Source organism: Littorina saxatilis, linkage group LG3, assembly GCF_037325665.1.
Source record: "Littorina saxatilis isolate snail1 linkage group LG3, US_GU_Lsax_2.0, whole genome shotgun sequence".
In the NCBI taxonomy this organism is placed as follows: domain Eukaryota; kingdom Metazoa; phylum Mollusca; class Gastropoda; order Littorinimorpha; family Littorinidae; genus Littorina; species Littorina saxatilis.
This window is the reverse complement of record NC_090247.1, coordinates 41,011,635-41,032,845: the sequence shown is the minus strand read 5'-3', so window position 1 is coordinate 41,032,845 and position 21,211 is coordinate 41,011,635. Positions and strand designations below refer to the sequence as shown.

The 21,211-nt window shown below is 41.9% G+C and overlaps 1 protein-coding gene across 2 annotated transcripts in view; it reads left to right on the top strand.

The window, feature by feature from the left end:
• LOC138962376 (uncharacterized) overlaps window positions 1–21,211 on the top strand; it is a 41,555-nt gene that overhangs the window by 17,566 nt on the left and 2,778 nt on the right. For both annotated transcript variants that reach the window (XM_070334175.1, XM_070334174.1), the window contains exons 10-12: window positions 4,805–4,915; window positions 5,476–5,532; window positions 18,568–18,680. In XM_070334175.1, coding sequence (XP_070190276.1) covers window positions 4,805–4,915; window positions 5,476–5,532; window positions 18,568–18,680 — 281 coding nt within the window. The remainder of the gene's footprint in view (window positions 1–4,804; window positions 4,916–5,475; window positions 5,533–18,567; window positions 18,681–21,211) is intronic.

The following is a 21,211-nucleotide window of genomic DNA, read 5'->3' as shown; positions in this document are numbered from 1 at the left end:
GAAGAGAGTGCTCCCACCAACAGGGATCGCTGTCGTGGTTCTCATCTCTGTCGCTGGAATCTAGTGGGCCGAGATGTCCGACGGTGTAGTTCTTGGGACGTATACAGAATCCCTCTGTATCTTGCATGCAGTGTCCCACACTGCACACGGAAGCAACCTTCAGCAGGTTTTGTCCCCTCCTTGTCTGTCTTCTCTTCAAAGATGTGCTGATCTTCGGAAAACCTGTTGCCTGACGTAGCTCCTGACGTCAGTACAACCCCAACCACCTGTGCAGCCGTCACAGGTGTAAGAAGACCAAGACATCTCCCTCCTCGATGGCCCGCAATCAGCTACTGTCTTCTCTTCCGCTGTCTCGTCGCTTCTCTTGCTCTTCTTCTGCAGTTTGTTGTTCGATGCTTGGGCTTGTGGCAGTAGAAACACAAGCCCCTCGCACCTTCGTGTACCTCTCTGACGACCGCTGCCTTGACCTCGTGTGTGAAGCAGTCTCTTCGCGCAACCCGAAAAGACTCGAACCTGATCGCGGCCGCAACAGCTTCTTCCAGTGCCTGTGGTTTTGCTTGAAATATCGCCCACTGCAGCCTTGCGTCATGGTAGAGGGCGTCGGTGAAATGAGCGATGGTCAGCTCCTCTTCTGCTTCTCTGCTAGCTGCCGGATAGACTATCTGTACCAGGCGCCTGACGTCTTCCGCTAACGCAGGCAGACTTTCATCTTGCTGACGCGTTCTGTTCTGAAGGTTCGCCCGTAAAAGTTCTTTCTCGTGCATCTGTGTGCTGAATCTCGCTTCAAGGGCCCGAACAAGCGAGCCATATTCCCGTCTGTCTTCGGGTCTCACGAGTTTCAGCGTTGTCATTGCTGACCCTCGTAGACAAGCAGCAAGCTGAAAACCCATGTCTGCCTCTGTCCATCTGTTCAGCTCTGCAAACATTTCGAACTGAACTCGGAACGCCCCCCAATCCGCCTTTCCGTTGAATGTTGGCGGACATCTGTTGAACTCGCTTCCGCCGGTCAGCGAAGCGACGTTCCTTCCCTCGAGTTCCAGACAGTGGCCCTGTCTGTCCAGAACTCGACATCTATGCCAGCAGGGAAGGTTTTCCCCGCCCGGCATCTGTTGATTGCCCCCGTTACACACTTTAGGATGACCGTGTGTTACAGAGGCTGCAGCATCAGGAAAGCTCGATCGTCCTTGGACCCCAGTGACAAGCTTCGTGTCACCTCTGTCGCTGTGTCGTCGCCTCCCTCGCTCTTCTTCTGCAGTTGTAGTTGTCTCGCCGGCTGGCTGCTCGTCCCCCACTGCCGTTGTTCTGTGCGCGCTGTGATCTGGGGAGACAGAGACTGACTCCAAGACCGCTGTCAGTCCCTGAATCTCCTCTTTCGGCGCTGTCTCCTCGTGACGCAGAGCGCTGCATTCCTGGCGTTGGCTGCTCTGCTCTCCTGCCAGTAACACGTCAATCGTGTCGCCGACAGTATGCAGCTTTGGCTTCCCAGTCCAGGTCTCGAGTTGGAGAGACCGACCGGAAAGCCACTCTGTACTGCCCTCGTGTGTAGTTGACTGAAGACGACCCCTGCTGTGTTGTCCGGCTGGTCCCTTGCTTTTCCTCCAAGCGCCGTGTAGACCGTGTTCCTCGTTGCCAAGACACCGTGTTGTGTTGTCCATGCATGCCAGCAGCTTTCCCAGCCACTGGCTCCATGACGGTGCCGCATCGAAGTACTGCCAGCTGTGTTGACTGCACTGCATGCCCTCTGGAACACTGCCTCGTTGTCCGATGTCTCGCTTCGCTGCGCAGCCATCAGCAGGAAGGGTGATTTTCAGGGAGCGGAGAAAAAAAAAGGGTTTGCCCAGCAAAAAGAAAAACCAGCTTAAAGCTTTGAACACTAACAGCCCCATCTTTTTAAAACACACAAAGAAAAAGACCTAACTCTGATAGCAACACAAAATACGCTAGTGTTTGCGCTATGCTGTTCCAAGGGACGGGGAAAGGACCAACAAAATTTAGAATTCCATTAACCAAATCAATCTTTAGAATGTAAAACCGTTTGGTGGTTGGTGGGATTAGACAGTTGTTACTGTGACCAACCCTAGACCATGGATCCCACTTCTGACACCAAATGTAAAGCCGAGCGGTGGTAGCTTCACGGAAACTGTCTGTGTCTAAGGTGTTACTGTGCGTGCGGTTTTAAAGGACATTTGTCAGGATGGCATTCAAACCACACGCACCAGACGAACAGACGAACAAAATACAAAGTCAACAAGAGTGTAGGAGGATTTCAAATTGTATTCAGACAAAACAAGTCCAAAAAAAACATACGTGGGTTCTTCCATAGAAAATATATCTATAAAGAGTCTAGGTTGGTTTTAACACAGTCTGAATACTATACTAACAAGTAAAATCTAAATCCTCAAGCTGAAAAATCGGGCATGACCCGTAGGTACCCTAGCGATCTGACTTACTCTTTGAAAACAAAACCTAAGTTCTACTCTGGATGAAAAATCGGGCAGGGGTTCGGGGCCTGGACAAAATCGAGTGACGCCACTACATGTTGGTAACCTTTAGAGTAGCGCGCACTACTCTAATAAGCCTCGTGGTAACCAAGTGAACAGCGCGCACTGCTCACTATTGCCAGTGGGACAAGAGTTGCGTATCGAGGACGTGGTCTGTCAGGTCAGGCACTAAGGCACACATACCATCCGGACCACACGCAAATCTGAGGAGAAGCACTAAGCATAGGGCGTAGGGTCGAACCACTTTAAACCCAGCTCAATGCAACTCCTCCGTGGTAGTTTTGATGACCCTGACTCTAAAACAGGGGAGACGCATGTTTCAGGCACTTATTAGGCACCCTACTCTCTCACACGTCTCCCGACCTCATGAGGACAGCGACTTTTATAGCTAACGGGGTTTCCCCCCACGTCACCCTAGCAGGACCAATGAGAATCCCGCTCTGGCAGCGCGGGAGCAAAAGGGGGGGGAGGTGGAGGGCTCCGAGCCTGCTGCCAGCCTCCTTACAAACTGAAGTTAAACTCCTCAAACATACACAAAAGTTCTTCTATTAAGAAAACCCACATAAAAATGAGGTACACACATATGTCATTAAACAACAAACCTTACAACGTATCTGTAGATACCAAACACTTGTAGGTAGACAAAAACGCAGACGAACTGCAAAACTTCCAGTTACACTTAAAGACTGAGCAATCAGGTTACACACAAAAATACTTCTCCTTTAGTATACAAAACGTACGTTAGACGTCCATATCAAACGGCAAATCCATGCCCAGAAAAACCCCACAAAAATGCTGCGTGCTCAAAGCAACAACGGTCACTGCCATAACAAAAACATCAGCACACCCCGGTTTCATCTGTCTTTATACATTCACATACACCACATATATGATTAACATAACGCCTACATTCTACTGAATACATATATTGGATATACGAACAAAAAGAGACACCGAGAAAAAGAATGGCAAAATAACATAGGGAGAGAGAGTACGTGTTTGGGAACATAGCAGCAGAACACGTCAAGCCTAAAAATCAGCAAACGAAAGAGAGGGTAAAAAGAACACGCCTCTCTTCATAAAAACCTTCCTAAAAACTGATCGTCAAACTTAACAAAGATGGTCCTAAAACAAAAAGGGACTTTATGTGTTATGTTCAAAAACGGCCCTGTAATCAAAACATTGCAAGAAAGGCGGGGCAAAGAAGACTCTAAAATCTCCAAGTCGAATCATTTCCTACGGCTACAGGGAAAAGGGGGGGGGGGGGGTGTTAAGTCCAGTTGCGAGAGGGGGATGGGGGGACTAGAGCGACAGCTCGGTTTCCCAGGGCCAGCCCCGCTCGCCTTACCAACACATGTGAAAGCAATTAAATCGCTCGGTACCGGAGTTTTGCTAAGGAATAGAGCAAAACTCAGATCTGGCAGCATAAAAGTGGTCAGCTTAAAATTATATGACCTACTTTCTCTGCTCAAGACACGGGCTATCCGTACTGTATTCCCTCTTGTACACACTCGGTTTACTCTCTTTGAACATCATCAGTATTATATGATTAACGTAAAAATACATGTATCGCGCGTATATGAATACAAGGAATATCAAGGAAAAGGGCGCAGAATAAAAGAAAGGAGCAAGAGAGAGAGAGGGTGTGCGTGCATGTGTACGTATGGGTGTAGAAACAGAAAAGAACATTAACTCCATTCTTAGCAACCTAAAGGAAGGGGAGAAAGAATGTGTTGCATCTGAAAGCGAGATGATTAAAACGTCATTAGAATATTCCAAAACTCAAATGTTTGTCACTCTGTACCGTACAACTAGGAGAGTTGCCAGCTCAGCCATTTCGGTCCTTTATCTTGGGGAGGGGCGGAAAGAGGGGGGGGGGGGGGGGAGGCTGGAACAAAGACCATGCCGTGGTCAGTCCGCTATCTGCCGACCCCGCTGTGCACCGACAGAGAGTCTAAGAGCAAAAGAAAAGGGGGGGAGGGGGGTGTGCTTGGGGCCCAGAGCAACTGCCTCTCGGGGTCAGCTTGCCCTGTTCAAGTCCGGTCAGGTCGGGGCCAGTGCTACAGATGCAAGCGATTAACCGCTTGGCACCAAAGTCTTGCTAAGAGAAAGAGGAAAAACCCAATTCTGGTGCACACAAGTTGTCGGGTTAAAGTGACCTATTTATGCACTGGCGATTTGTACTGGGTGCCCTTTTGTACTATTACGCTTTACAGGACTTTCATTGGGGAAATAAGGAATACGAAAAAAAGAACCATAGGTGTACTGCACTTTTCTCCACATTGTTATGTTTTGTTTTGCAGGCCTTCACGATTACAGCCCATTCTTAGCACTGCATACATTACTGGACTTTTGGAAGCGAGTTGGTGTTGTTCGATTCCGTTTTTATGCTTATGGTGTGGCCAAATATGCAGGTTCGTTTGTGTGTCTGTGAGTCATGTTTTCCCCCTGAACATTTTATTGACAGGCTGGTTGGAAACTCTTTGACAGTCGGCAATAACAAAAATTCACATAAAATGTTTAAGATAAAAAGCAAAAACAAACAAACAAAATACAAAGAAACATTCTTAAGGGAGGTAATCCAACATTTCTTCTAATCAAAGAGCGATTTACAGCAGTTGTTTCCCTTGTCAGAATAGTTTTGTTTTGTTTTGCTGTTGCTGAAATGCCTACCTACGCCAGTTTACTTGACTCATGGTTTGATGGACAAATTATTCTGATTACAGTCTAGAGACATAGTGCTTGCTGCCGCGCGAGCCGAGACAATTTTCCCTCTTTATTTTTGCTGGGCTAGCCGCAAAACCCCTCCACGCGGAGGTGTTTCCAGACACATCGTACATAGGGTGATTAATCAAACTGGCTTTTTTGTGTTTTGAATACTATGACATGGCAGAATGTTTACTGGTGTGGTTAGAATTGCAGAGATTCTTAGCTACCCCTGGAATTCATTTTGTTGCTGTTATTGCTGTTTCAGGAGATTACCTGTGTGCTAAATGGGGCACTCAAAGAGCTGCAACAGAAACTATGTTTGGTAAGTGCTTGCTGTAGGAAAATTGGGTGAGAGGGATGATGATGATGATGATGATGATAGAGAGAACTCAAACTCGAACACTTTATTACGAAAGGATAATAGCATTAGGTCCATATGGTCCTTTCTTACAGCTACTACAGTTCTACAATTCATACATGAAACGATGAACAAGAATGAAGAATAAAACACGCACACACACACACACAGACAGAGAGAGAGAGAGAGAGCTTGGTGAAATAGGCAATGTATTGATTGAACATTGGATTATCCTTTTGTGAGCCATGTGACGTTGGAGGCCCACTGGAACTCATATTTAACTAGATGACCTAGACTTGACTACAAAAGAACTTAGGCCAAAAAACAAAAAAAGTCTGTTTACGGTAACATAGGCAAAACAAAATAGGGTCGGTAGGTCGGGATTTTTTTTATTTTTTATTTTTTTCTTTATTTTTTTTTCTTTGAAAAAACCATATTTTTAAATTATTTTGCCCAAAAACGACTTTTTTTTCCTTTTTTTTTCTCCCCCCAAATGCCCCCAAAAAAGAGTCTAGGGTCGCGCGAAAAAATAGGGTCGGTCGGGATACCGTAAACAGACTATTTCTTTTTTTTTGTTGCCTTATGTTTGTGTACATTCAATCACGAAAAATAACAGGTATTCTAACTTAAACGGTTGGATACATAAATGTTGTTCTTTTTTTGGAACCAAATAATGACATTTGAAACAGATCTTAACAGCGTGGTCTAAGAGATAACTGACTGTCTTGATCTGTGTAAAATGTCATATTTGGGTAAAAAAAATAAAAAAATAAAAAAATTGTTGCCTGTTGGAATTGTTGGAATTTGGAACATGTGGTTGAGACATTCTACCAAATGAATTAGCAAACATCATTGGTACACTCGCATGCATGTACACATGAGGTGGGGGTCACTTTTTGGAACCTGATGTTCACAAGCATCTAAACCGAGTTCAGATTTAAGGGAGAGAAGCACATATTCAATATAGTTTGAAACCTAGGGAAATGATAACTATTGGGAAAAGAAATTATGCGAGAGAGAATGATCTCCCTTTTTTATACTTTGCATAGTGAAATTTTATATTTTGTGTAGTAAAATATTGGACCACATTTCCTGAGATATAATTTTTTTTTTTTTTTTTTTTGACAACACAGCAGTTGTGAATTATCTTCATGTGACAAATCATAAGTGAATCCTCTGTTAATGAAACAGGAGAACAAAAAGACACAACGGAAAAACATGATATTTGACTGGAAAATACGGATATAAACTGTATTATGTTTTCCATTATTCGACTAAGGTATTGTATGGTAGCCACTTCTTTAAAAAACATGTATACTTCATTTCCATTTGGTGGACATATTTGTCAACTTTGTGTAAGTAAGACAGTTCTTTGAGAAACATTTGCAATGGTTTTAGTTTATTTATTCTACATTTATATATGTAAAACTTTGCTTGCAATAAAATATAATCAAAACCCTCATCAGTCTTACTTTTTGGGTCATAGCCAAATAATACTAATGTGGGGCTGAGTGCAAGTCTGCTGCAGTTTTGACATTTCTCCTTCATGTGTTTTTCAAACTCAGTCCAAAATGACTGAGTATGCTCACATAACCATAAATAATGCAAAATTGTATCTCTTTCTACATTACAAAAACTACACTGGTAGCTCGCAATCACCCCCATGTCTTTCAGCATTGAATTGGTTACTAATATTCTGTTGTTGATTTTTATTTGAAACCATTTTAATTTTACTTCTTTTATTTTCTTTGTAACTAAAAAAACCTTTGTCCATTCTACCTCTCTATCCAACAGTCTTTCCCAATTTTTTAATGCCTTTGGAGAATCTACTTTGCTAATCAGCATGTCGTATATGCGTTTTGAACCCTTCTGCAAACTTTCCAAAAAAACAAGTGCTTTTAGTTGCTGAATATAATTGCAGCTATCTATAGCTAGGTCACATTTTTGCAAATATTTTTTAACAGCACTTACACACCCACAATACTTCAAAAAATTAGCCTGAACCCCAGTTTTCGCTTGAAATTCTTGTGTGTTTAAAGAACTGCCGTTGTCTTTTAATATGTCTCTAACATAAAATACATCTTCATTACTCCATTCCTCATAATTAATTACTTTCTCAGCAATCTTAAATTTATTTTTCAAAAAGAGAGGTTCTGCCAAAATTTCTGCCTGCTCTTGGATTTCCACTCTATCATAAAAGTTTTGATAAGCTGAGATATAATTTTTAGTAATGTGGATTTGTCTGATCATCATGTGCTATAAACATAACATATTATTTCCTTTTTTACATTCAGTCAAGTAATGACTGAATATCTTAACAAGAGCGGAGAGCGATGTTTGTCTCCAGTTGTATGTGTGTGTGTATGTGTGTATTTATGTGACAAGCATTTCTTAGAACCTACCGGACGGATTTTCTTGAAAATTAAGGCATACATTGTTGAGGGCATATCCTCCGATTTTTGATAGGTCTATTTGATGTCATATTTGACCATTTGCAGAAGTTGAGGGTGCACTCTCACGGCTACAGTTTTTCATCAATTTGTTTGAAATTTGTGTTACATGATCTTCGACTAAGTGCGGACTATGGGATTGCATTTCAGCTTGGTATGAACTGTTCATTCAAAGTTAGCAAAATTTTTTGATTTCTTAAAATTCGATATTTGAATCACAAAGGTGTCATCATTGTAATCTGTATTGCCTCCTGTATCCGAAAATATATAATTTTGTTGGGTTTGATTGAAAAATGGGCTTAAAATGAAGAAAACCAATAAATAGCGACTTTCCTTATTGTTTGAAGAAGACGCATGAAATTGTTATTTCTGTGTTTCTTATCATTTGTTGATTTCAAAAATATACAGTTTTTGGTGTTTGGCGATAAAAATGTTCTTAAAATGCAGAAATGTCTTAAAGGGAAATAAAGCTTCAATCAATCAATCAATCAATATGAGGCTTATATCGCGCGTATTCCGTGGGTACAGTTCTAAGCGCAGGGATTATTTGTTTATTTGAAAAAAAAATATATATATATTATTTTATGCAATTTATATCCGCACATATTCAAGGCGCAGTCTGTACTGATCGTACTCTGTTCGGTCGATCAAGATAAACGAATTCGTTAACCTCATATCAAGTCTGGAACATGCAAATGACGTCATATTGAGAGGCGAGAGATTATGACACCACCTTGCTACTTTCTTTCCCACAAACACAGTAAAGATTTTGCCTCAAACTTATTTTTGTCTTCGCTCTCTCTCTGTCTGTCTGTCTCTCTCTGTCTGTCTGTCTGTCTGTCTGTCTGTCTGTCTGTCGGTCTGTGTCTGTGTCTGTCTGTCTGTCTGTCTGTCTCTCTCTCTCTCTCTCTCACTCTCTCTTTCTCTCTATCTCTCTCTATCTCTCTCTTCGACTTCGACAAAGAAAGATAGAGAGAACCGGGCGTATTTCAGCGCAATCGCTTGACTGAATGGCAAGAGATTATGACACCACCTTACTACTTTCTTTCCCACAAACACAGTAAAGATTTTGCCTCAAGCTAATTTTTGTCTTCTCTCTCTCTGTCTCTCTGTCTCTGTCTCTCTCTCTCTCTCTCTCTCTCTCTCTCTCTCTGTCTCTCTCTCTGTCTCTGTCTCTCTGTCTCTCTCTCTCTCTCTCTCTATCTCTCTCTGTCTGTCTGTCTGTCTCTCTCTCTCATTCACTCTCTCCCTCTCTCTCTCTCTCTCTCTCTCTCTCTCTCTCTGTTTGACAAAGAAAGTTAGAGAGAACCGGGCGTATTTCAGCTCAATCGCTTGACTGAATGGCGTTCTTGTTATCTATTGTTCTCTTTCATTGCAATTCCTCATTCCATTTGATACCTTATTACTAATCTCTTGAGGGTCTCAATTTTTGCCTTTCCTGGCTAGACCTCCATTGTTTTACTGAGCCTAAATTACCTTGTGAAATATATGATGTATTTTGTTCTTCAGATTCAGTAGCCTTTCTTGAAAATGTTTTATTTTGGCATAGGCACTATTGGGTGCACCTTTTGGATAGAACATTTCTTTCACAGGAGTCACGTGAAAAAAATTAGTCTAAATGACAGTGACTGACGGTCACATCTGAATCAGCTAGCATCAACTTTGTCAGTAAAGATTAGGTGCATAAAACGATTGAAAATGTAGGCCTACTGTTACATTCTGAAAGGTAAACAGGGGACAATTGTAAAAATGCACTTTAAGATTTTTGCTTTTTCTTTTGTTATCAGTGCAGTTGTACTCATTTTGAACTGCACTCAACTTGGTATTAATTTTTTTTTTAAAGTTTGGACCTGTCTTATTTTTTGTGTGTACTCCAACATGACTGTTGATAGATTACAACATGTGTAGACAGCTTTAAAAGTTTCGTGTTTTCGTAAGTTTGCTTGGAGCGCTTTGCCTGGCAGCCAAAGAATGGCTCGTGTAGGCTACTCTTTCTTCAGTTAGTCTAACAAGCGTGCTCCAAGTTGGTGCCTCCGCAAAGTGGTGTTTATGATGAACAACGGAGGAGCCACTTAGTCCTGCCTGAGATAGGTCACCAGGTTATCAGGTCAGGTCGACAAACTTAGCACAGCCTTGAGTAAAGGTGTGCATTGTTGTTTTGGAGATATGGGCTGAGGTGCAGGACTAAGTTACCACCCAAACGGGAGCCACCCGCAGTGGTGGATTTCTTTCTTTCTTTATTTGGTAATGGTACAAAGAAAATGTCTATAAAGCTGAAGAATGTTACATGAATCAAAGCTGTTCCATATTCGACAATCTGACAAAAGAAAAGGGAAATTGAAACTGGGGAAAAGAGGAATAACTCTGACAAGCCAAAAAGACTTCCGAAGAGCGCTTTAAACGATAATAATGTAGCTGCTGTGTCAACATTTAAGAACTTTCTTTCTTTCTTCTCTATTTATTTGGTGTTTAACGTCGTTTTCAACCACGAAGGTTATATCGCGACGGGGAAAGGGGGGAGATGGGATAGAGCCACTTGTCAATTGTTTCTTGTTCACAAAAGCACTAATGAAAAATTTGCTCCGGGGGATTGCAACGTAGTACAATATATGACCAGAGACATATCTATGTCTCTGATATGACCTTACTGGGAGAATGCAAGTTTCCAGTACAAAGGACTTAACATTTCTTACATACTGCTTGACTAAAAATCTTTACAAAAATTGACTATATTCTATACAAGAAACACTTAACAAGGGTAAAAGGAGAAACAGAATCCGTTAGTCGCCTCTTACGACATGCTGGGGAGCATGGGGTAAATTCTTCCCCCTAACCCGCGGGGGGGGGGGGGGGGGGGGGGGGGGGGAGTGGTGGATTGGTTTAAACTGAGATGTGGTGTGATTTCAACCAATCAGAACCCGCAGTTTGTTCTCTCCCGTTTGGGTGGCACCCACTTTTGGTTCGTGCCCCTCGGCCCTGCAGAGTTCTGCACTCCGTGGTAGCTGGGTCAATATTTTGTGGGGGTTATCATAGCTGCTGTGGATTATCAGGAATTGGAGCAGCTCCTCACCCAGAATAGTTTGCCCTGTGCTGCAGTGATTCCTCTACAGAGTCTTTCGCAAGTTAAGACAACCCCACTGGTGGCATTTTAGATTTGTGAAAATATAAACCGTCCTAAAGATGAAATATACACACTGCACAACGATAAACAACAGTCAAACTTTGATAAGGAGTTCAAGCATCCTTGGATGAAAATACGAAGTTATGCTGAGGAAGGCAGTTTGGATTGACCAATACGTTGAATGAGAGCAGAGAGCAGAGAAGGGATGCGAGTTCTGACTGTTGGGTTAATTCATTATTTTTTGCCATCTATCACAGTAGTACCTGCAATACGAGATCCTTTCCGATGATAGGACACCTCCAAAGAAAGGACACCTTCTGCTGTCTCATTGCATGTTATCTAGACTAAAAGGCATGAAAGGCCACTTCTATGTAGGGGCACTTTTGGCTGTTCCCAAGGTCGTCCTTTCATTACTGGTACCACACAGGTACATATTTAGCGGGGCGGGGACGTAGCTCAGTTGGTAGCGCGCTGGCTTTGTAGCCAGTTGGTCGCTATCAGCGTGGGTTCGATCCCCACGTTCGGCGAGAGATTTATTTCTTGGAGTCAACTTTGTGCAGACTCTCTTCGGTGTCCGAACACCCCCGTGTGCACACATGCGCACGAAAAAGATCCCACGTTCACAGCGAAAGTCTCAGGGCTTGGAAAACACGAAGACACGCATGCATCATCTCTCGTCTCTGATTATCATGATCGTATTTCGATACTTTGACGAGACAAACCCAATGCTGGTGTGTCGAAGAAGACAGCCACAGCGGGCTTGTTCGAATCAAAGTATCACACCATATCTTCAGCGTATTACCAATACCTGTCCCAACATTGACCAGTTGGTCTAAGAGGACGTTAAACCCTAATAGTCAGTCAGTCACATATTTAGCTACTCATCCATGCTCTCACAGTTTACAACAGGAATAGGTAACAGGTGAGTGCCACACTCACATATTTAAGACACATGTACAGGTATCATTTTTGAAAGCAAGAATCTTCATCAGATGTAGTTTTTGTGTGTGATTGAACTGCAAAGAGATGATCCAGACACCGTTTCTAATTCCATTTTGAGAATGTGGTGACATCAGTTTAGAGCAGGTACAGCTTTTGTCCTTAAAGCTGTGGTCTATTTATGACTATCCGGGGCTACGAGTTTGAAAAGATAAGGTGAAAATCATGTACAGAATTCTGTACAGCAAACGCTACCCGAAACCCCATCTATACGGCGTGTATGACCTTGAGAGCTTCAGTCAACGCTTGAATTTTGCAGTGGTAACATCCGGTTTGCTCTCTCAGAGCTGGGCATACTTGTCAAGAAGGATCGAGCAGAAAAAATAAACGACTTGGCAGGGATTCGAACTCAAGGCCTCGGGTCCTCGAAATGTCGGGGCCGATGTCTTAACCGCTAGGCCACTCCACGTAAACATTGCCCTTCAAATTTGCATTTATTTGCAAACATGTTTCACGGAATCGCAGTACATGTTTACACCGTCATGCTACACGACATTCGCGCCTTGCAAATAGCTGCGATATCTTTATTTACAACATGCAAGAAAAATGACAAGAAGAGTATTTGAATCTCTCCAAAGCTCTGTGAAGTTGAAAACAGACATCAAAGAAATAGTTATACATGTATTCACTTCTGAACAGTGGGCGGATAGATATATAAATCATGCTGCTTCAAGAATAACATAACATGAATTCATATCAATGTTTTTCCTTCTTTTTACATTTAGTCAAGTTTTGACTAAATGTTTTAACGTAGAGGGGGAAATCGAGACGAGGGTCGTGGTGTATGTGTGTCTGTCTGTCTGTGCGTGTGTGTGTGTAGAGCGATTCAGACTAAACTACTGGACCGATCTTTATGAAATTTGACATGAAAGTTCCTGGGTATGATATCCCCGAATGTATTTTTCATTTTTTTGATAAATGTCTTTGATGACGTCATATCCGGCTTTTCGTGAAAGTTGAGGCGGCACTGTCACGCTCTCATTTTTCAACTAAATTGGTTGAAATTTTGGTCAAGTAGTCTTCGACAAAGCCCGGACTTCGGTATTGCATTTCAGCTTGGTGGCTTAAAACTTAATTAATGACTTTGGTCATTAAACATCTGAAAATTTAATTATTTTTTTATTTTGTATAAAACGATCCAAATTTACTTTCATCTTATTCTCCATCATTTTCTGATTCCAAAAACATATAAATATGTTATATTTGGATTAAAAACAAGCTCTGAAAATTAAATATATAAAAAATCTTATCAAAATTAAATTTTCGAAATCAATTTAAAAACACTTTCATCTTATTCCTTGTCGGTTCCTGATTCCAAAAACATATAGATATGATATGTTTGGATTAAAAAGACGCTCAGAAAGTTAAAACGAAGAGAGGTACAGAAAAGCGTGCTATCCTTCTTAGTGCAACTACTACCCCGCTCTTCTTGTCAATTTCACTGCCTTTGCCGTGAGCGGTGGACTGACGATGCTACGAATATACGGTCTCGCTGCGTTGCATTGCGTTCAGTTTCATTCTGTGAGTTCGACAGCTACTTGACTAAATGTTGTATTTTCGCCTTACGCGACTTGTTCTCAATTGGCGCAGTAGCCTAGTAGTTAGGACATCAGACACGAAGTCTCGAGGTCGAGAGTTCGAATCTTCGCCGGGGCGTTTACTTTTTCCCCTTGATCTCTCTTGAAGATAAAATATGATAGAGCAAACCGGATGTTATCCCTGCAAAATTCAAGCGTTGACTGAAGCTCTCAAGGTCATACACGCCGTTTAGGTGGGGTTTCGGGTAGCGTTTGCTGTACAGAATTCTGTACATGATTGTCATCCCTGTCTTTTTAACCTCGTAGCCCCGGAAAGTCATAAATAGACCACAGCTTTAATTTGTTGGTTGATCAGGGAAACTTTTCAGTGAAAGACACACAGTGAAACTTTTGATTGAAAGGTGTTCAGTGACACTTTTCAAGGAAAATCTTTATTTTTAAGATCTTTCTTTTCATAGTCAGTTAGCTAATCTTTGTTTTTAGAAAGCTGCTTCGCAGTCAAGACCTACTTTTCTTAGATTTTTCAAGAGGACATAAAACACAGACCATTTTGATAGAGTGTCACCGTAACTGTGCTAAACATTTAGACATTAAAAAAAAAATAAGAGAAAAGGAGAGTAATGGAGCCGGAGGACTTTTGAAATCGAGTGAACTGGAGAAAAGTCAGTAGTGTTCCTTGTGCACCTGTCAGCAGAGAACAGTAATTAGCTCTTTTGACCTCTATCCCTCATTCTGGTATCTGTGTTCCAGGACACTCTGTCCTCCCCCTATAGCCACATGTCCCACCTTTTGGTCCCAACTTTGTTTTCACTACAGTGGTTCCCCCTCTTTATTCCATCCTTTCCCCGATTTAAGATCTGCCAGCTCTCGATCATTTTGAAACCACTCCCCTTTTTCAGACCCTAGTTTTCCACTTTTTCTGTCGATAACGTCTGTGAATTTACATCCATTGTGAGGCTCCGTCCTGATTTTCTCCGTGTTTTTGATTGGTGATTAAGTGTATTCTATCCTTTATATTGGCAGTGTCAGGAAATGTCTTTTACACACTCTAAAACAAAAAGAAGCAGAAGACAAAGGGTTCGTAGCAATTCCCAGAAAACTACTGAACAGATGTTCATGAAAGTTTACATGTAGATTCTTTCAGATAATATCTCCACATATATTTAAGGCATGCGCATACAGACTATCGCTCTAGGCGAGACTGCTGGACCTGCATGTTGGTGTTTGGCGCATCCCGTGCGTGTGCTGGTTATTTTTATTTTCTTTAGGCCATAGGGTATGTTCCTTGAATGAACAAAACAAACACACGCAAAAAAAGTAGAACAGTTTTTTTATGTCAGTTTTGGAGCGTGTAAACATATTATTGTTGAGATATAGAAAGCACTTTGTGGCTATAGTTATGTGAACAGCACTCAAAGTGAACAATGTCTTTTTTAACGGCATGGGATATCGTTTAGAAAGCCACTATTTACTTATCTAAAGGCCATATCAAGTATTGATAACACACTTAACTGAAAATTCCAATTTGCTTGCGCATGCACAGCATATGATTACCTCTTTCCCTACTTAGTGAATGACTTCCAAAGCTCACACGTTCTTGTGGGCATATATATGCTTTTACGTGTACGTAACAGCATCTGTTTTCTTTCTTCTAGGCACTAGTCAAAAACTTCTGTTTATTTCTTGTTCTTATATTTTAGGGGGGGGGGGGGGGGGGGCGGGGGTGTGTGTGACGTTTTTGATGCATTGGCACCATTATTTTGAAGTGCCTCGAAATCCATTGTACTTGCTGAAAGTAAGGGCTCTGAAAGAATTAAACACACTGATCGAATCATCAGCTTAGCTGGACTGTATAATGCATATTAAAAAGATACTCGACTTTTTGGTCCTATGTCAACACAAGTACCGTTTTAGACGGTTCCTGAACTATTTGAACAGAACACCCAAGGGTAGTTGTTTGCTGAAGCATAAGTCGTAAAACGTAAAGCTTTTATGCTAATGGGTTAGGGCTACAGAATGTTAAAGGTATATGCTTCATTTTCTCTGGAAGGTACTTTAAAAAATATTATGTAGCGCCCAAGGGTGAAAGTAACCCATAACTTCACAGGACTATGTAATACCTTATCCTTATCCTTATTCTATGATGCATAGGCTTGTTTTTCCAAACCACCGCCACCTCTCCCTTCACCTCTGCTGTGTTGTTCCCTGCCTCGGACCCGGATGGAAAGTATGTATGGTCCAAATGTCCTGACTTTGTCCGTTTAGTAGGAACGTTGATGGTCAGAAGACCTTAAACATATCAGAAGTATCCGGCGGTCAACCTGCCAGGGGTCAGACCAATACAAAAAAATGTATTCGTCAGTGGCCGAAGACTCAAAGCCTGGAAACAATGCTGTATCTGTCATTTCTGGCTCCTAAAGGTCAAGGACACCCACCCATTTCAAAACGAAAAAGACGAGTAACTAGGAGGAGGAGGACGAGAAAGACAAGAAGGAAGGAAAATAGAGCAAACAAAGTTTGACGATCAATCAAAACTAAGTCCCCGACTGACTTACTATGTGATTTATCGTCTCATTTATGGACTGACTAAATAAGCCATGAAAATAACATATTTATATATATGGAATAGAAACATTTTGGAGATGTGTGAAAGAAGAAGCTCTTGACCAATGTAATTAAGCAGAATATTCGTTTTCTGTGAGAAAAATGTAGGTAAAGTAGATAATTCAACGAGCTATACTTGACAAAGGGATTCAGCCGCTTTAAAGCCAGAAGTGGGGGAGGCTTATATCCGTTTGGCAGCTGATCCATAATAGGAAGGCATTTTCCTGACAGTGATCATGGTCTTATTTGCAGTATGCTTAATGCTGTGGTTAGTTCTGTTATTGGCATTGTCGATGTTGATCTGTAATTCCCGGAGACGGTGGCATGACCACGGTGCTTGTCTTATCTTTCATATTTACTTTGTTATGCGGTAAATGTGTGTACACTTCGCAGTTTATTGATTTAGGTGTTGAAACTAAAAAGAACCATGTTATCTGTACTGAAGGGGGGGGGGGGGGGGGGGGGGGGGGCGGGGGGCGTTTGAATTTTGAGACCGGTCTGATTTTGTTCACCCCTTCATTGAATATTGTATGGGAATAGTTTTGGCTCGATTAGCAGATATGTTTCGTAAAGAAAAGCAATAAAGGTAAAATATGAATGCAACGTCACGGACAGTTAGCGCAATTCAGTTATTTTTACATTTAGTCAAGTTTTGACTGAGTGTGCTGTACATTTGTATGATAGAGCTTGAGGCTAGCGTAGTCATGAGCCCACATGCACGCAAACACACCAACACATGCCCCCCCCTCTCTCTCTCTCTCTCTCTCTCTTGTGGTTTTCTACCCAATATAGTTGTTATTCTTCAATGCCAGGCCCTAGGAATGTTTGACACATTTTGATAGACAAGTTGTTGATACCATGCTACTCAGGCGAAGTGTCACCGTGGTCGCTTGGGGAAGACATTCTTCACCCAAGTACTGAAGTTATACACGTATGTCCATTTACTGTGTCAAGGCTTGTGCAATCAATACCCAGATGAATTATTTCGGTCACTGGTCAAAACTCATTAACGCTGGACCACTGTCATTTCTTTTACATTTGAATGTTTTTAAACTGTTGTAATTAAATGTGTAGTTGTTGAACACAGTAACAGAGTTTAAGGGGAATAGAAAACAAGTCGCGTAAGGCGAAATTACTACATTTAGTCAAGCTGTGGAACTCACAGAATGAAACTGAACGCACTGCATTCTTTCACAATGACCGTAGTCCGCCGCTTGTGCAAAACGGTGTAAAACAGACGAGCCTGTTCAGCGCGGTAGTGGTTTTGCTGTGCTGCATAGCACGCTTTTCTGTACCTCTCTTCGTTTTAACTTTCTGAGCGTGTTTTTAATCCAAACATATCATATCTATATGTTTTTGGAATCAGGAACCGACAAGGAATAAGATGAAATTGTTTTTAAATCGATTTCGGAAATTTAATTTTGATCATAATTTTTATATTTTTAACTTTCAGAGCTTGTTTTTAATCCAAATATAACATATTTATATGTTTTTGGAATCAGAAAATGATGAAGAATAAGATGAACGTAATTTGGATCGTTTTATAAAACAATTATTTTTTTTTTTACAATTTTCAGATTTTTGATGACCAAAGTCATTAATTAATTGTTAAGCCACCAAGCTGAAATGCAAATGAAACTTGACTAAATGTAAAAAACACCACCGACAACATCAACGAAGGTTAAGTATATTGAACGTTCAATTACAATTACAGACAAAACAAAACATTGACAAGCACCTCGACCTATATATATATATGCCTTTAACGTGGACAAACAAGAAACACAACAGACACAAATCGATGACAACTGATATTGTGACTAATCTTAGAATTGTTATAGCTTCCTTCAGGGATGGAGCAAAAACAGGAATAAACTACAACAATTCTTGTAGATTAGTCAGAGATTAGTTTTTTTTGATGTGGTGTCGTTATCCCTGACTTGCGCATTATGACTTGTAAATTGCTTAGATGATGAATACAATGATGGCTGAATTTGTACACAACGCCCCCCATCACAATCTCTTTGTCATAAAAAAGGACTATCTGAACATACCGCTGCAATCCTTTGGTCTCTCTCTGTCCCTCTCCCTGTCTCTCTCTGTCTCGGTCTGTCTGTCTGTCTCTCCCTCCAGACCCCCCCACAGCTCTCTGTGCATGCGTGACCATGTGCATTTAAACTGTGTGTTAGTGCTTGCACTGGTGCATATAACTTGACTATACATTTACCTGACAATCTCACCACAAAGTTTAGGTAGAACTGCTGAGTAACGTACCTCCTGTGTTCAGGGTGCATGACGCTGGTGGAGCTGCCTCAAGGTCTCTACCCTGAAGAAGGAGAGGTGAACTATGCTGTCGCTGAAGGTATCCAGAACAGGCTGTACCACGATTTCAACATTGAGGTCAGTCAATGCATGCAGAGGACGTCTTGCCCTGATAGCAGGCTAACGTTTTTAAAAGAAAGTTACATTTAACGTTGGCATGGTTACTTTTGTTTAACGGTTAGCATTCAACGTTAAATTAACGTTAAATAAACGTGAGCTGAAAAACCGTTTTAAGGTAAACGTTAAATGAACGTTATACTAACGTTAGCCGCAATAGTGCTCTTTTCACAGGAACTAAAATCAGCAATGATGGAAAAAGAACATCATTGTTCTTTAACAGTATTCAGTATTCTTTGAGCTAAGGAAAAAACTATTAAGTGTCAAATGATACATTATTGAGGCTGGTTTTCTGCGTTTTGCTACTACAACTTCAAGGTCCCACTGAACACCTGTCCAAGCTAGTGGACCACTGGCTTCAGCCAATTATTCACCAGCTTCCCTCCTTTGTGAAGGATACAACACACTTTCTCAAAATTGTAGAAGAGTGGAAAGAAACCTATGAGCCTTTGCCTGAGGATGTACTCATTGTCACTATTGATGTGGTTGGGCTGTACACTAACATTCCTCATGAGGAAGTGGGTCCTGCTATACAGGCAGCGTTGAACCAGTACGACGCAGCACCTCAGTCACCACCGCTTGATCTACTGGTCCCGATCATTGAACATGTCCTCCAAAACAATGTTCCAGTTTGACGGCGAAATCTACAAACAGAAGTTCGGGACAGCAATGGGAACACCTATGGCACCCACAATAGCTAACATTTTCATGGCCTGGATAGAGGAAAGAATTTTGAAAAACTCACCATGGACCATCCACAACACATGTTGGAAAAGATTCATTGATGATGTGGCGATGCTGTGGTTTCACGGAGAAGAACAACTGAACCTGTTTCTGAAGTGGATTAACACGCTGCACCCATCCATAAAGTTCACAGCCAACTACGGTGCACGCAACATCCCATACCTGGACGTGAACCTCAGCATCGCCGACAACTCCATCGTCACCGATCTTCACACCAAACCCACAGATGCCAACATGTGTCTGCCATTCAATAGCTGCCATCCAAGACATTGTACAAGGTCCATCCCCTACAGCCAGTGCCTGCGGATCAGACGAATCTGCTCTTCCGAAGAAAATTTCCAAAAGAGATCACAAGAACTGAAAGAAAAGCTCTCAAAAAGAGGCTATCCGAAGCCTTTATTGGAAGAAGCCATCAAAAAAGTAGCAGCGATACCCAGAAAAAACACACTAAACTACAAAGAACGACAACAGACAGACCGTGTGCCCATCATCATTACCCACAACCCTGCAAACCCACCTCTGTCCCAGTGGCTCAAAGACTATTTGCCCATCCTACACTCAAGCAGCAGAATGCAAAAAGCAGTCCCCCAGCCGCCAATAGTAGGTGAACGTAACTGTAGAAATCTCAGGCGTATTCTAATGCCCAGCAAAATGCCATCAAAACAGCAGAACCAGCAACAACCCGATGATCACCAGCACCAGCAACAACAACCTGGTGACCTACAACAGCAGCAGCAGCAACATGACGATCCACAGCAGAAGCAACATGAGGATCCACAGCAGCAGCAGCAACAAGAACCTAATTACCAACATCAACAAGAACCTGATGAACAACAGCATCAGCAGCAAGAACCTGATGACCAACAGCAGCAGCAACAAGACTCTGATGAGCAACAGCAGCAGCAACAAAAACCTGATGACCAACAGCAGCAGCAACAAGAACCTAATGACCAACAGCAGCAGCAGAGACATGAAGATCAACCGCAGCAGTGTGGTGTGTCTTCGTCTTTTGTGGGTGCTCCTTGCGTGGGGCGCGCCTCTTCACAATGCACTAGTAGCAACAATGGTGTTCACCAGAAGCCCTTTCACCAGCAAAATGGATGCTATAGGTGCAGTGGGAGGAGGTGTGTGCTGTGCGGGGGGCACTTGCAGGAGACGAGGACATTCCACAGTGTTCAAGTTAATAGAGGTACACACAATATCAGAACTTTCATGTCCTGTGACACAACCAACTTGGTTTACCTAATTGACTGTGGCAAATGCAAAAAATGTCAGTATATGTCGGCGAAACTGGACAGACACTTAAAAAACGTTTCTATGGCCACAGGCACAACATCAAACACTACAAAGATCATGCAGGACACACGGACAGTACATCAAAATATACAGGAGAAGATACAATGGTCGCTAAACATTTTAATCTCCCTGGACATACACTAGCAGACATGCAATGCACAGCCATAGAAAAAATCCATGCAGAAGACATTGCTTTGAGAAAAAGAAGAGAAAGGTTCTGGAGACATCAGCTGCAGACCAATTTCCCTGACGGACTTAATGTGTTTGACTAATTGACTGTTGCTACCCTCTGTATTTGTTATTGCGAGGCTGTTCGCGGATATAATGTTTGGATATTTTTCTATAATTATCCCTTTGTTGTTCGCAGCAGAGTACACAACGTCTTTTGACGCTATCAACAAGATAAACAGTGTCCTATGGCTATAAACTTATCAGCCTTGTAACATGTTAGC